The 16168-nt window shown below is 43.4% G+C and overlaps 1 protein-coding gene across 1 annotated transcript in view; it reads left to right on the top strand.

The window, feature by feature from the left end:
- The first annotated feature begins 1933 nt into the window (after window positions 1-1933).
- LOC134984204 (zinc finger protein 585A-like) overlaps window positions 1934-16168 on the top strand; it is a 59927-nt gene continuing 45692 nt past the window's right edge. The window contains exon 1 of the mRNA XM_063949838.1: window positions 1934-2042. Coding sequence (XP_063805908.1) covers window positions 1965-2042 — 78 coding nt within the window. The 5' untranslated portion in view covers window positions 1934-1964. The remainder of the gene's footprint in view (window positions 2043-16168) is intronic.

Consider the following 16168-nt stretch of genomic DNA (forward strand, 5'->3'; position numbering starts at 1 on the left):
ATCCCTGTTATACCTCATACACTGTAATATACACACACACACACACACACACACACACACACAGCAATGTCATCACTGATCTGTATTATACTGTATATTATATCCCTGTTATACCTCATACACTGTAATATATACACACAGCAATGTCATCACTGATCTGTATTATACTGTATATTATATCCCTGTTATACCTCATACACTGTAATATACACACACAGCAATGTCATCACTGATCTGTATTATACTGTATATTATATCCCTGTTATACCTCATACACTGTAATATACACACACAGCAATGTCATCACTGATCTGTATTATACTGTATATTATATACCTGTTATACCTCATACACTGTAATATACACACACACACACACACACACACACACACACACACACACACAGCAATGACATCATTGATCTGTATTATACTGTATATTATATCCCTGTTATACCTCATACACTGTAATATACACACATACACAGCAATGTCATCACTGATCTGTATTATACTGTATATTATATCCCTGTTATACCTCATACACTGTAATATACACACACACACAGCAATGTCATCACTGATCTGTATTATACTGTATATTATATCCCTGTTATACCTCATACACTGTAATATACACACACACAGCAATGTCATCACTGATCTGTATTATACTGTATATTATATCCCTGTTATACCTCATACACTGTAATATATACACACACACAGCAATGTCATCACTGATCTGTATTATACTGTATATTATATCCCTGTTATACCTCATACACTGTAATATACACACACAGCAGTGTCATCACTGATCTGTATTATACTGTATATTATATCCCTGTTATACCTCATACACTGTAATATACACACACACAGCAATGTCATCACTGATCTGTATTATACTGTATATTATATCCCTGTTATACCTCATACACTGTAATATACACACACAGCAATGTCATCACTGATCTGTATTATACTGTATATTATATCCCTGTTATACCTCATACACTGTAATATACACACACACAGCAATGTCATCACTGATCTGTATTATACTGTATATTATATCCCTGTTATACCTCATACACTGTAATATACACACAGCAATGTCATCACTGATCTGTATTATACTGTATATTATATCCCTGTTATACCTCATACACTGTAATACACACACACACACACACACACACACACACACACACACACACACACACCAATGTCATCACTGATCTGTATTATACTGTATATATTATATCCCTGTCATACCTCATACACTGTAATACACACACACACACACACACACACACACACACACACACATGTCATCACTGATCTGTATTATACTGTATACTATATCCCTGTTATACCTCATACACTGTAATATACACACACACAGCAATGTCATCACTGATCTGTATTATACTGTATATTATATCCCTGTTATACCTCATACACTGTAATATACACACACAGCAATGTCATCACTGATCTGTATTATACTGTATATTATATCCCTGTTATACCTCATACACTGTAATACACACACACACACACACACACACACACACACACACAGCAATGTCATCACTGATCTGTATTATACTGTATATTATATCCCTGTTATACCTCATACACTGTAATATACACACACAGCAATGTCATCACTGATCTGTATTATACTGTATATTATATCCCTGTTATACCTCATACACTGTAATATATACACACAGCAATGTCATCACTGATCTGTATTATACTGTATATTATATCCCTGTTATACCTCATACACTGTAATATACACACACACAGCAATGTCATCACTGATCTGTATTATATTGTATATTATATCACTGTTATATTACACTGTAATATTACATAAAATATTTCTAATAATGTTTATAAATCTATTTTTAACAAGGTGCAAGACCAAAATTTTCAGATACATAGAAGATGGACAAGGATGAAAATGTGAAGACAGAAAAGATGCTAAATCTCATCATGGAGATCATCTACCTGCTAACTGGGGAGGTGAGGGGATCTGAGAGTCACAGTGACATTACATATCTCTAGTTATAATAGAGGGACATGACTGGGAGGTGAGGGGATTTGGGAGTGTCACAGTGACATCACATGTCTTTATTAATAATACAGGAACATGACTGGTGTAGTGAGGGGATCTGGGAGTGTCACAGTGACATCACGTTTATCTATAGTAATAATACAGGAACATGACTGGGGAGGTGAGGGGATCTGGAAGCATCACAGTGATGTCACTTATATCTATAGTAATAATACAGGGACATGACTGGGAAGGTGAGGGGATCTGGGAGTGTAATAGTGGCGTCACTTATATCTATAGTTAAAATAATACAGTGACATGACTGGGGAGGTGAGGGGATCTGGGAGTGTCACAGTGACATCTTTTATATCTATAGTAATAATACAGGGACATGACTGGGGAGGTGAGGGGATCTGGAAGTGTCACAGTGACATCACTTACATTTATAGTATTAATACAGGGACATGACTGGGGAGGTGAGGGGATCTGGAAGTGTCACAGTGACATCACATATATCTATAGTAATAATACAAAGACATGACTGGGGGTGGTGAGGGGATCTGAGAGCGTCACTGGGACATTACTTATATCTATAGTAATAATACAGGGATATGACTGGGAGGTGAGGAGATCTGGGACTGTCACAGTGATATCACTTATATCTATAGTATTAATACAGGGACATGACTGGGGAGGTGAGGGGATCTGGGAGTGTCACAGTGATGTCACTTATATCTATAGGAATAATACAGGGACATGACTGGGGAGGTAAGGGTATCTGGGACTGAATACAGTGATATCACTTATATCTATACTAATAATACATGGACATGACTGGGGAGGTGAGGGGATCTGGGACTGTCACAGTGACATCACATATATCTATAGTAATAATACAAAGACATGACTGGGGAGGTGAGGGGATCTGAGAGCATCACTGGGACATTACTTATATCTATAGTAATAATACAGGGACATGACTGGGAGGTGAGGAGATCTGGGAGTGTCACAGTGATATCACTTATATCTATAGTAATAATACAGGGACATGACTGGGGAGGTGAGGGGGATCTGGGAGCGTCACAGTGATATCACTTATATCTATAGTATTAATACAGGGACATGACTGGGGAGGTGAGGGGATCTGGGAGTGTCACGGTGACATCACTTATATCTATAGTAATAATACAGGGACAGGACTGGGAGGTGAGGAGATCTGGGAGTGTCACAGTGATATCACTTATATCTATAGTATTAATACAGGGACATGACTGGGAAGGTGAGGGGATCTGGGAGTGTCACAGTGTCATCACCTATATCTATAGTAATAATACAGGGACATGAATGGGAAGGTGAGGGGATCTGGGACTATCACAGTGACATCACATATATCTATAGTAATAATACAAAGACATGACTGGGGGTGGTGAGGGGATCTGAGAGCGTCACTGGGACATTACTTATATCTATAGTAATAATACAGGGACATGACTGGGAGGTGAGGAGATCTGGGAGTGTCACAGTGATATCACTTATATCTATAGTATTAATACAGGGACATGACTGGGGAGGTGAGGGGATCTGGGAGTGTCACGGTGACATCACTTATATCTATAGTAATAATACAGGGACATGACTGGGAGGTGAGGAGATCTGGGAGTGTCACAGTGATATCACTTATATCTATAGTATTAATACAGGGACATGACTGGGAAGGTGAGGGGATCTGGGAGTGTCACAGTGTCATCACCTATATCTATAGTAATAATACAGGGACATGAATGGGAAGGTGAGGGGATCTGGGAATGTCACAGTGACATCACTTATATTTATAGTATTAATACAGGGACATGACTTGTGAGTTGAGGGGGTCTGAGAGCAACACTATGAAATCACTTATATCTATAATATTAATACAGGGACATGACTGCGGAGGTGAGTGGATCTGGGCGTGTCAAAGTGACATCACTCATATCTGTAGTAATAATACAGGGACATGACTGCGGAGGTGAGGGGATCTGGGCGTGTCAAAGTGACATCACTCATATCTATAGTAATAGTTCAGTGACATGACTGGGGAGGTGAGGGGATCTGCGAGTGTCACAGTTACAGCACATATCTATAGTAATAATACAAGGACATGACTGGGGAGGTGACCGGATCTGGGAGCATCACTGTCACATCACTTATGTCTGTAGTAATTACTAATAATACGGCGACATGACTGGGGAGGTGAGTGGATCCGGAAGTATCACATGACCTTTGGGGTGTGAAGATCTGAGAGAATCACTGGGAGCATCAATTAAATCTATAGTAATACAGTGACTAGTGGGGTGAGGGGATCTGTGAGCGTCACAGTGACATTACCTATATCTAAAGTAATAATAAAGGGACATGACTGGGGTGGTGAGGAGATCTGGGAGCGTCACAGTGACATCACTTATATCTATAGTAATAATACAGGTACATGACTGGGGAGGTGAGGGGATCTGGGAGTGTCACAGTGTCATCACTTATATCTATAGTAATAATACAGGGACATGACTGGGGAGGTGAGGGGATCTGGGAGTCTCACAGTGACATCTTTTATATGTATAGTAATAATACAGTGACATGACGGGAAATGAGGGTATCTGAGAGCGGCACAGTGACATCACTTACATTTATAGTATTAATACAGGGACATGACTCGGGAGGTGAGGGGATCTGGGAGCGTCACAGTGACATCACGTATATCTGTAGTAATAATACAGGGACATGATTGGAGAGGTGAAGGGATCTGGGGGTGTCACAGTGACATCACTTATATCTATAGTAATAATACAGAGACATGTCTGGGGAGGTGAGGGGATTTGGGAGTTTCACAGAATCACTTATATCTATAGTAATAATACAGGGGCATGACTGGGGAGGTGAGAGGATCTGGGAGCATCACAGTGACATCACTTATATATATTGTAATAATACAGGGACATGACTGGGGAGGTGAGGGGATCTGGGAGCATCACAGTGACATCACTTATATCTATTGTAATAATACAGGGACATGACTGGGGAGGTGAGGGGATCTGGTGGTGTCACAGTGACATCACTTATATCTATAGTAATAATACAGAGACATGACTGGGGAGGTGAGGGGATATGGGATTTTCACAGAATCACTTATATCTATTGTAATAATACAGGGACATGACTGGGGAGGTGAGGGTGTCTGGGAGTGTCACAGTGACATCACTTATATCTATAGTAATAATACAGGGACATGACTGGGGAGGTGAGGGGATCTGGGAGTGTCACTGTGACATCACATATCTATAGGAATAATACAGGGACATGGGGATGCCCGCTGTCGTCTTTATTATTTGCGCTCACTATAGAAGCCTTGGCTTTGGCGCTGCAAGGTCTTCATTCTTTTTTAGGGATTACAATATTAGACCAGGAACTTAAAGTAAGTCTCTTTGCAGATGACATGTTGCTTTTCATCTCTCGTCCCGAAGAGTCCAACTCAGCTGTTATGGAAATTATTAGAGTGTTTGATCTATTTGCTGGTTACAGGATTAACTCTTTAAAATCTGAATTGCTTCCCCTTACTATGGCAGCATCTAATATATCCTCTTCCCTTTTTCTTTCCCATTTTGTCTTTAATACCACCAAATTGAAATACCTAGGGGTATACATTCCCGCTAGTTTATCTGATCTCTATAAGGTAAATTATACACCTATACTGAAGGCTGTCTCCCTTCAACTCCATTCCTGGTTAGCGCTTCCATTATTATTACTGGGGTGGACCTAAAGAGCATCATCTTTCCAAAAATTTCTTACTCGCTCCAGTTACTGCCGTTGAAGCTTTCTAGAGCTGACTCTGTCCTTTATGACAGGTTGTTCACAAGATTTTTGTGGGCTAATAAAAAACCAAGAATGGCGCTGGCTAAACTAAAGTGGAGGAGGGAGGTCTTGCAATCCCGGATCTTCTTACATTTTCTAAGGTGGTGGCCTTTAGATATATCAATGACTGGCTTCTGGGAAAATACACATACGCAAATTATCATATTGAACAAACTTTGGTATTCCCTCATGACCTGAGGGCCCTCTTACATACTCCTACCCCCTTACTGCCTCCGCAAGTAAAGAATAATTTGTTGTTTTGGGATTCCTATCTAGCTTGGAAAGCAATTAATAAAGCAATGCATAGAAATTTTGACCGTTCTGATTTTACTCCTCTAAGTGGAGATCCCTGTTTTACACCTCCTTTGGAGAATTCTAAATTTACAACGTGGCGATCCAAGGGAATCAGTAGCATCAAAGATGTGTTTTATCCGGGAGGTTTATTGTATTCCTTCCCTGGTCTAGTCCCCTCACCTCCCTAGTTGCTCGAACCACAAAAGTTCCTTATAAGACGAAATGGTTATATTGGGACCTTCTTCCTATGCGTATGGTCAAGGTGTGGAAACCGTTGTTTGAGAAATAGGAGGACCTATCTCTGCAGGGGTCTATGACTGAATTTTTCCGCCCTTTACCACACGTTTTTAAAGCCTTACATTCCTCAAATCTTCAGGAAATTCATGTAAAATTCCTCGACCGTGCATATATTTCACCAAGTCAGAGGAGTCATATGGTGCCCTCAGATTCAGGACATTGCCTTAAATGTCACGCGCCTCATGCTACCCTGATGCATGCCTTTTGGAGTTGCCCCAAAATACAAAGGTTTTTGAACAAGGTTTTGTGGTACATAAATATTAAATTAAATTTTCACCTTCTCCCTTCTCCATGGGCCCTTTTGGGTTTGTACTTTTCTAACTGGGGTATACCAGCTGAATCCCTCCACTTACGCCCTTTTCTCTACGTTTCCCTCACACTAGCTAAGAAAGCGATTTTGACTCAATGGATCCATAGGTCCCCCCGCAGATTGGAGCAATTGCTGACCATGGTTATGTCAACTATGTATTATGACCGTCAATCTACTCTTCCTGATATAGATAAACATGCCCCCCTATTCTATAAGAAATGGGGACCGTTTATAGAAATTGTAGACCCTATGCTTAGGACCCATGTCCTTGCGTTTTTTAGACTCAATAAAGAGGACTACCTTGCAAGATATTCACTCATCCCTGCACCCCTCCCAGTAGGTGCCAAGTTGGAACGATATATATTGATATTCTTACTCTTACTACCCCCCGAGATTCTATGTGTTTGGATCTTTATTGGAAGCATGATCAATTTATAGTTAGATTGGTGAATAAGGTAAAACCTATTGTATTACATGTTTATCCCTTTCCCCTTCCTTGTCTTTGTTGCTTCATTTGAATGTGTTGTTTACTATTCTTTAGTTCTGTAAGTTGAATTGTATCTCCGTTTCGATAATTGCTATCTCGTTATATGTACCATTACTATGGAGATTGATTCTTTTCATGTCTATGTTTTTTATTGAAAAATTTGACTAAAAATATATAAAAAAAGTAATAATAATACAGGGACATGAATGGGGAGGTGATGGGGTCTGGGAGCGTCACTATGGAATAACTCATATCTATAATATTAATACAAGGTCATGACTGGGGAGGTGAGAGGATCTGGGAGTATCACAGTGACATCACTTATATCTATAGTAATAATACAGGGACATGACTGGGGAGGTGAGGGGATCTGGGAGCATCATAGTGACATCACTTATATCTATAGTAATAATACAGGGACATGACTGGGGAGGTGAGGGGATCTGGGAGTGTCACAGTGACATCACTTATATCTATAGTAATAATACAGGGACATGACTGGGGATGTGATGGGGTCTGGGAGCGTCACTATGGAATAACTCATATCTATAATATTAATACAAAGTCATGACTGGGGAGGTGAGGGGATCTGGGAGTATCACAGTGACATCACTTATATCTATAGTAATAATACAGGGACATGACTGGGGAGGTGAGGGGATCTGGGAGCGTCACAGTGCCATCACTTGTATCTATAGTAATAATACAGGGACATGACTGGGGAGGTGAGGGGATCTGGGAGTATCACAGTGACATCACTTATATCTATAGTAATAATACAGGGACATGACTGGGGAGGTGAGGGGGTCTGGGAGTGTAACAGTGACCACATATATGTATAGTAATAATACAGGGACATGACTGGGGTGGTGAGGGGATCTGGGAGTATCACAGTGACATCACTTATATCTATAGTAATAATACAGGGACATGACTGGGGAGGTGAGGGGATCTGGGAGTGTAACAGTGACCACATATATCTATAGTAATAATACAGGGACATGACTGGGGTGGTGAGGGTAATCTGGGAGCGGCACAGTGATGTCACTTATATCTATAGTAATAATACAGGCACATGACTGGGGAGGTGAGGGGATCTGGGAGTATCACAGTGACATCACTTATATCTATAATAATAATACAGGGACATGACTGGGGAGGTGAGGGGATCTGGGAGTATCACAGTGACATTACTAATATCTGAAGTACCGTATATACTAGAGTATAAGCCGACTTTTTCAGCACCTTTTTTTGTGCTGAAAAAGCCACTTCGGCTTATACTCGAGTGAGTATTTAGGAGGGACACGGAGGGCACAGCGCGCGGCTCTCCTGTGTCCCTCCTGCGTCTACGGCAGCAGCGGCGTGTGTGTGTGTTAAAATAAGATTTCTCTGACGTCCTAGTGGATGCTGGGAACTCCGTAAGGACCATGGGGAATAGCGGCTCCGCAAAAGACTGGGCACAAAAGTAAAAGCTTTAGGACTACCTGGTGTGCACTGGCTCCTCCCCCTATGACCCTCCTCCAAGCCTCAGTTAGATTTTTGTGCCCGAACGAGAAGGGTGCAATCTAGGTGGCTCTCCTGAGCTGCTTAGAGTAAAAGTTTAAATTAGGTTTTTTATTTTCAGTGAGTCCTGCTGGCAACAGGCTCACTGCATCGAGGGACTAAGGGGAGAAGAAGCGAACTCACCTGCGTGCAGAGTGGATTGGGCTTCTTAGGCTACTGGACATTAGCTCCAGAGGGACGATCACAGGCCCAGCCATGGATGGGTCCCAGAGCCGCGCCGCCGGCCCCCTTACAGAGCCAGAAGACAGAAGAGGTCCGGAAAATCGGCGGCAGAAGACGTCCTGTCTTCAATAAGGTAGCGCACAGCACCGCAGCTGTGCGCCATTGCTCTCAGCACACTTCACACTCCGGTCACTGAGGGTGCAGGGCGCTGGGTGGGGGCGCCCTGAGACGCAATAAAAACACCTTAGAGGGCAAAAAATACATCACATATAGCTCCTGGGCTATATGGATGCATTTAACTCCTGCCTGTTTTTCCTTAAAAAAGCAGGAGAAAGGCCGGCGAGAAGGGGGCGGAGCCTATCTCCTCAGCACACAAGCGCCATTTTCCCTCACAGCTCCGCTGGAAGGACGTCTCCCTGACTCTCCCCTGCAGTCCTGCACTACAGAAACAGGGTAAAACAAGAGAGGGGGGGCACTAAATTGGCAGATAAATCTATACAGCAGCTATATAAGGGAAAAACACTTATATAAGGTTATCCCTGTATATATATAGCGCTCTGGTGTGTGCTGGCAAACTCTCCCTCTGTCTCCCCAAAGGGCTAGTGGGGTACTGTCCTCTATCAGAGCATTCCCTGTGTGTGTGCTGTGTGTCGGTACGTTGTGTCGACATGTATGAGGAGGAAAATGGTATGGAGGCGGAGCAATTGCCTGTAAAAGTGATGTCACCACCTAGGGAGTCGACACCTGACTGGATGGTCTTATGGAAGGAATTACGTGATAGCGTCAGCACTTTACAAAAGACTGTTGACGACATGAGACAGCCGGCAAGTCAGTTAGTACCTGTCCAGGCGTCTCAAACACCGTCAGGGGCTCTAAAACGCCCGTTACCTCAGATGGTCGACACAGACCCAGACACGGACACTGACTCCAGTGTCGACGGTGAGGAAACAAACGTGTTTTCCAGTAGGGCCACACGTTACATGATCACGGCAATGAAGGAGGTTTTAAACATTTCTGATACTACAAGTACCACAAAAAAGGGTATTATGTGGGGTGTGAAAAAACTACCCGTACTTTTTCCTGAATCAGATGAATTAAACGAGGTGTGTGATGAAGCGTGGTTTTCCCCCGATAAAAAACTGCTAATTTCTAAAAAATGATTGGCATTATACCCTTTCCCGCCAGAGGTTAGGGCGCGTTGGGAAACACCCCCTAGGGTAGATAAGGCGCTCACACGCTTATCAAAACAAGTGGCGTTACCGTCTCCTGATACGGCCGCCCTCAAGGAGCCAGCTGATAGAAAGCTGGAAAATATCCTAAAAAGTATATACACACATACTGGTGTTATACTACGACCAGCAGTTCCTGAAGTCTGCTTTACCAACGTCTTCCTCCGACAGGGAGGCGGTATTGGAAGCCATTCACAAGCTGTATTCCCAGCAGGTGATAATCAAGGTACCCCTCCTACAACAGGGAAAGGGGTATTATTCCACGCTGTTTGTGGTACCGAAGCCGGACGGCTCGGTGAGACCTATTTTAAATCTGAAATCCTTGAACACTTACATACAAAGGTTCAAATTCAAGATGGAGTCACTCAGAGCAGTGATAGCGAACCTGGAAGAAGGGGACTATATGGTGTCTCTGGACATCAAGGATGCTTACCTCCATGTCCCAATTTACCCTTCTCACCAAGGGTACCTCAGGTTTGTGGTACAGAACTGTCACTATCAGTTTCAGATGCTGCCGTTTGGATTGTCCACGGCACCCCGAGTCTTTACCAAGGTAATGGCCGAAATGATGATTCTTCTTCGAAGAAAAGGCGTCTTAATTGTCCCTTACTTGGACGATCTCCTGATAAGGGCAAGGTCCAGGGAACAGTTAGAGGTCGGAGTAGCACTATCTCAAGTAGTACTACGACAGCACGGGTGGATTCTAAATATTCCAAAATCGCAGCTGATTCCGACGACACGTCTGCTGTTCCTAGGGATGATTCTGGACACAGTCCAGAAAAAGGTGTTTCTCCCGGAGGAGAAAGCCAGGGAGTTATCCGAGCTAGTCAGGAACCTCCTAAAACCAGGCCAAGTGTCAGTGCATCAATGCACAAGGGTCCTGGGAAAAATGGTGGCTTCTTACGAAGCGATTCCATTCGGCAGATTCCACGCAAGAACTTTTCAGTGGGATCTGCTGGACAAATGGTCCGGATCGCATCTTCAGATGCATCAGCGGATTACCCTGTCTCCAAGGACGAGGGTGTCTCTCCTGTGGTGGTTGCAGAGTGCTCATCTTCTAGAGGGCCGCAGATTCGGCATTCAGGCATTCAGGACTGGGTCCTGGTGACCACGGATGCCAGCCTGAGAGGCTGGGGAGCAGTCACACAGGGAAGAAATTTCCAGGGCTTGTGGTCAAGCATGGAAACGTCATTTCACATAAATATCCTGGAACTAAGGGCCATTTACAATGCCCTAAGTCAAGCAAGGCCTCTGCTTCAGGGTCAGCCGGTGTTGATCCAATCGGACAACATCACGGCAGTCGCCCACGTAAACAGACAGGGCGGCACAAGAAGCAGGAGGGCAATGGCAGAAGCTGCAAGGATTCTTCGCTGGGCGGAAAATCATGTGATAGCACTGTCAGCAGTGTTCATTACGGGAGTGGACAACTGGGAAGCAGACTTCCTCAGCAGACACGACCTCCACCCGGGGGAGTGGGGACTTCACCCAGAAGTCTTCCACATGATTGTGAACCGTTGGGAAAAACCAAAGGTGGACATGATGGCGTCCCGCCTCAACAAAAAACTAGACAGATATTGCGCCAGGTCAAGGGACCCTCAGGCAATAGCGGTGGACGCTCTGGTAACACCGTGGGTGTACCAGTCAGTGTATGTGTTCCCTCCTCTGCCTCTCATACCCAAGGTACTGAGAATCATAAGAAGGAGAGGAGTAAGAACTATACTCGTGGCTCCGGATTGGCCAAGAAGGACTTGGTACCCGGAACTTCAAGAGATGCTCACGGAGGACCCGTGGCCTCTACCTCTAAGAAAGGACCTGCTCCAGCAGGGACCCTGTCTGTTCCAAGACTTACCGCGGCTGCGTTTGACGGCATGGAGGTTGAACGCCGGATCCTGAAGGAAAAAGGCATTCCGGATGAAGTCATCCCTACCCTGATCAAAGCCAGGAAGGATGTAACCGTGCAACATTATCACCGTATTTGGCGTAAATATGTTGCGTGGTGTGAGGCCAGGAAGGCCCCTACAGAGGAATTTCAACTGCGTCGTTTCCTGCATTTCCTGCAAACAGGACTGTCTATGGGCCTAAAATTAGGGTCCATTAAGGTTCAAATTTCGGCCCTGTCAATTTTCTTCCAGAAAGAACTGGCTTCAGTTCCTGAAGTTCAGACGTTTGTCAAGGGGGTACTGCATATACAGCCTCCTTTTGTGCCTCCAGTGGCACCTTGGGATCTCAATGTAGTTTTGGGGTTCCTAAAATCACATTGGTTTGAACCACTCACCACTGTAAAATATATGTTTCCAGGACGGCTGGAGTCAGAAAATCCTTTCCTTCTTATTATTCTCCATACCTTTGGTATGAGAGGTAGAAGGGGGAACACATAACCCGACTGGTACACCCACGGTGTCACTAGAGCGTCCACAGCTATTGCGTGAGGGTCTTTTGACCTGGCGCAATATTTCTCTAGTTTTTTTTTTGTTTAAGCGGGATGCTATCATGGCCACCTGTGGTCTTTCCCAACGGTTTACCATCAGTTGAAAGACTTCTGGATGAAGTCCGAACTCTCCCGGGTGTAGGTCGTGCCTGCTGAGGAAGTCTGCTTCCCAGTTATCCACTCCCGGAATGAACACTGCTGACAGTGCTAACACGTGATTTTTCACCCGTAGGAGAATCCTTGCTTCTGTCATTGCCATCCTGTTTCTTGTGCCGCCCTGTTGATTTACATGGGCGACTGCCGTGATGTTGTCTGATTGGAACAGTACCGGCTGGTTTTGAAGCAGAAGCCTTGCCTGACTCAGGGCATTGTAAATGGCCATTAGTTCCAGAATATTTATGTGTAGGGAAGTCTCCTGACTTGACCAAAGTCCCTGGAAGTTTCTTCGCTGTGTGACTGCCCCCCAGCCTCAACGGCTGGCATCCATGGCGTCACTTATATCTATAGTAATAATACAGGGACATGACTGGGGAGGTGAGGGGATCTGGGAGTCTCACAGTGACATCTTTTATATGTATAGTAATAATACAGTGACATGACGGGAAATGAGGGTATCTGAGAGCGTCACAGTGACATCACTTACATTTATAGTATTAATACAGGGACATGACTCGGGAGGTGAGGGGATCTGGGAGCGTCACAGTGACATCACGTATATCTGTAGTAATAATACAGGGACATGATTGGAGAGGTGAAGGGATCTGGGGGTGTCACAGTGACATCACTTATATCTATAGTAATAATACAGAGACATGACTGGGGAGGTGAGGGGATTTGGGAGTTTCACAGAATCACTTATATCTATAGTAATAATACAGGGGCATGACTGGGGAGGTGAGAGGATCTGGGAGCATCACAGTGACATCACTTATATATATTGTAATAATACAGGGACATGACTGGGGAGGTGAGGGGATCTGGGAGCATCACAGTGACATCACTTATATATATTGTAATAATACAGGGACATGACTGGGGAGGTGAGGGGATCTGGGAGCATCACAGTGACATCACTTATATCTATTGTAATAATACAGGGACATGACTGGGGAGGTGAGGGGATCTGGGAGTCTCACAGTGACATCTTTTATATGTATAGTAATAATACAGTGACATGACGGGAAATGAGGGTATCTGAGAGCGGCACAGTGACATCACTTACATTTATAGTATTAATACAGGGACATGACTCGGGAGGTGAGGGGATCTGGGAGCGTCACAGTGACATCACGTATATCTGTAGTAATAATACAGGGACATTATTGGAGAGTTGAAGGGATCTGGGGGTGTCACAGTGACATCACTTATATCTATAGTAATAATACAGAGACATGACTGGGGAGGTGAGGGGATTTGGGAGTTTCACAGAATCACTTATATCTATAGTAATAATACAGGGGCATGACTGGGGAGGTGAGAGGATCTGGGAGCATCACAGTGACATCACTTATATATATTGTAATAATACAGGGACATGACTGGGGAGGTGAGGGGATCTGGGAGCATCACAGTGACATCACTTATATATATTGTAATAATACAGGGACATGACTGGGGAGGTGAGGGGATCTGGTAGCATCACAGTGACATCACTTATATCTATTGTAATAATACAGGGACATGACTGGGGAGGTGAGGGGATCTGGTGGTGTCACAGTGACATCACTTATATCTATAGTAATAATACAGAGACATGACTGGGGAGGTGAGGGGATTTGGGATTTTCACAGAATCACTTATATCTATTGTAATAATACAGGGACATGACTGGGCAGGTGAGGGTGTCTGGGAGTGTCACAGTGACATCACTTATATCTATAGTAATAATACAGGGACATGACTGGGGAGGTGAGGGGATCTGGGAGTGTCACTGTGACATCACATATCTATAGTAATAATACAGGGACATGGGGATGCCCGCTGTCGTCTTTATTATTTGCGCTCACTATAGAAGCCTTGGCTTTGGCGCTGCAAGGTCTTCATTATTTTTTAGGGATTACAATATTAGACCAGGAACTTAAAGTAAGTCTCTTTGCAGATGACATGTTGCTTTTCATCTCTCGTCCCGAAGAGTCCAACTCAGCTGTTATGGAAATTATTAGAGTGTTTGATCTATTTGCTGGTTACAGGATTAATTCTTTAAAATCTGAATTGCTTCCCCTTACTATGGCAGCATCTAATATGTCCTCTTCCCTTTTTCTTTCCCATTTTGTCTTTAATACCACCAAATTGAAATACCTAGGGGTTTACATTCCCGCTAGTTTATCTGATCTCTATAAGGTAAATTATACACCTATACTGAAGGCTGTCTCCCTTCAACTCCATTCCTGGTTAGCGCTTCCATTATTATTACTGGGGTGGACCTAAAGAGCATCATCTTTCCAAAGATTTCTTACTCGCTCCAGTTACTGCCGTTGAAGCTTTCTAGAGCTGACTCTGTCCTTTATGACAGGTTGTTCACAAGATTTTTGTGGGCTAATAAAAAACCAAGAATAGCGCTGGCTAAACTAAAGTTGAGGAGGGAGGTCTTGCAATCCCGGATCTTCTTACATTTTCTAAGGTGGTGGCCTTTAGATATATCAATGACTGGCTTCTGGGAAAATACACATACGCAAATTATCATATTGAACAAACTTTGGTATTCCCTCATGACCTGAGGGCCCTCTTACATACTCCTACCCCCTTACTGCCTCCGCAAGTAAAGAATAATTTGTTGTTTTGGGATTCCTATCTAGCTTGGAAAGCAATTAATAAAGCAATGCATAGAAATTTTGACCGTTCTGATTTTACTCCTCTAATTGGAGATCCCTGTTTTACACCTCCTTTGGAGAATTCTAAATTTACAACGTGGCGATCCAAGGGAATCAGTAGCATCAAAGATGTGTTTTATCCGGGAGGTTTATTGTATTCCTTCCCTGGTCTAGTCCCCTCACCTCCCTAGTTGCTCGAACCACAAAAGTTCCTTATAAGACGAAATGGTTATATTGGGACCTTCTTCCTATGCGTATGGTCAAGGTGTGGGAACCGTTGTTTGAGAAATAGGAGGACCTATCTCTGCAGGGGTCTATGACTGAATTTTTCCGCCCTTTACCACACGTTTTTAAAGCCTTACATTCCTCAAATCTTCAGGAAATTCATGTAAAATTCCTCAACCGTGCATATATTTCACCAAGTCAGAGGAGTCATATGGTGCCCTCAGATTCAGGACATTGCCTTAAATGTCGCGCGCCTCATGCTACCCTGATGCATGCCTTTTGGAGTTGCCCCAAAATACAAAGGTTTTTGAACAAGGTTTTGTGGTACATAAATATTAAATTAAATTTTCACCTTCTCCCTTCTCCATGGGCCCTTTTGGGTTTGTACTTTTCTAACTGTGGTAT

Source organism: Pseudophryne corroboree (genome assembly GCF_028390025.1).
Source record: "Pseudophryne corroboree isolate aPseCor3 chromosome 3 unlocalized genomic scaffold, aPseCor3.hap2 SUPER_3_unloc_4, whole genome shotgun sequence".
Lineage (NCBI taxonomy): Eukaryota > Metazoa > Chordata > Amphibia > Anura > Myobatrachidae > Pseudophryne > Pseudophryne corroboree.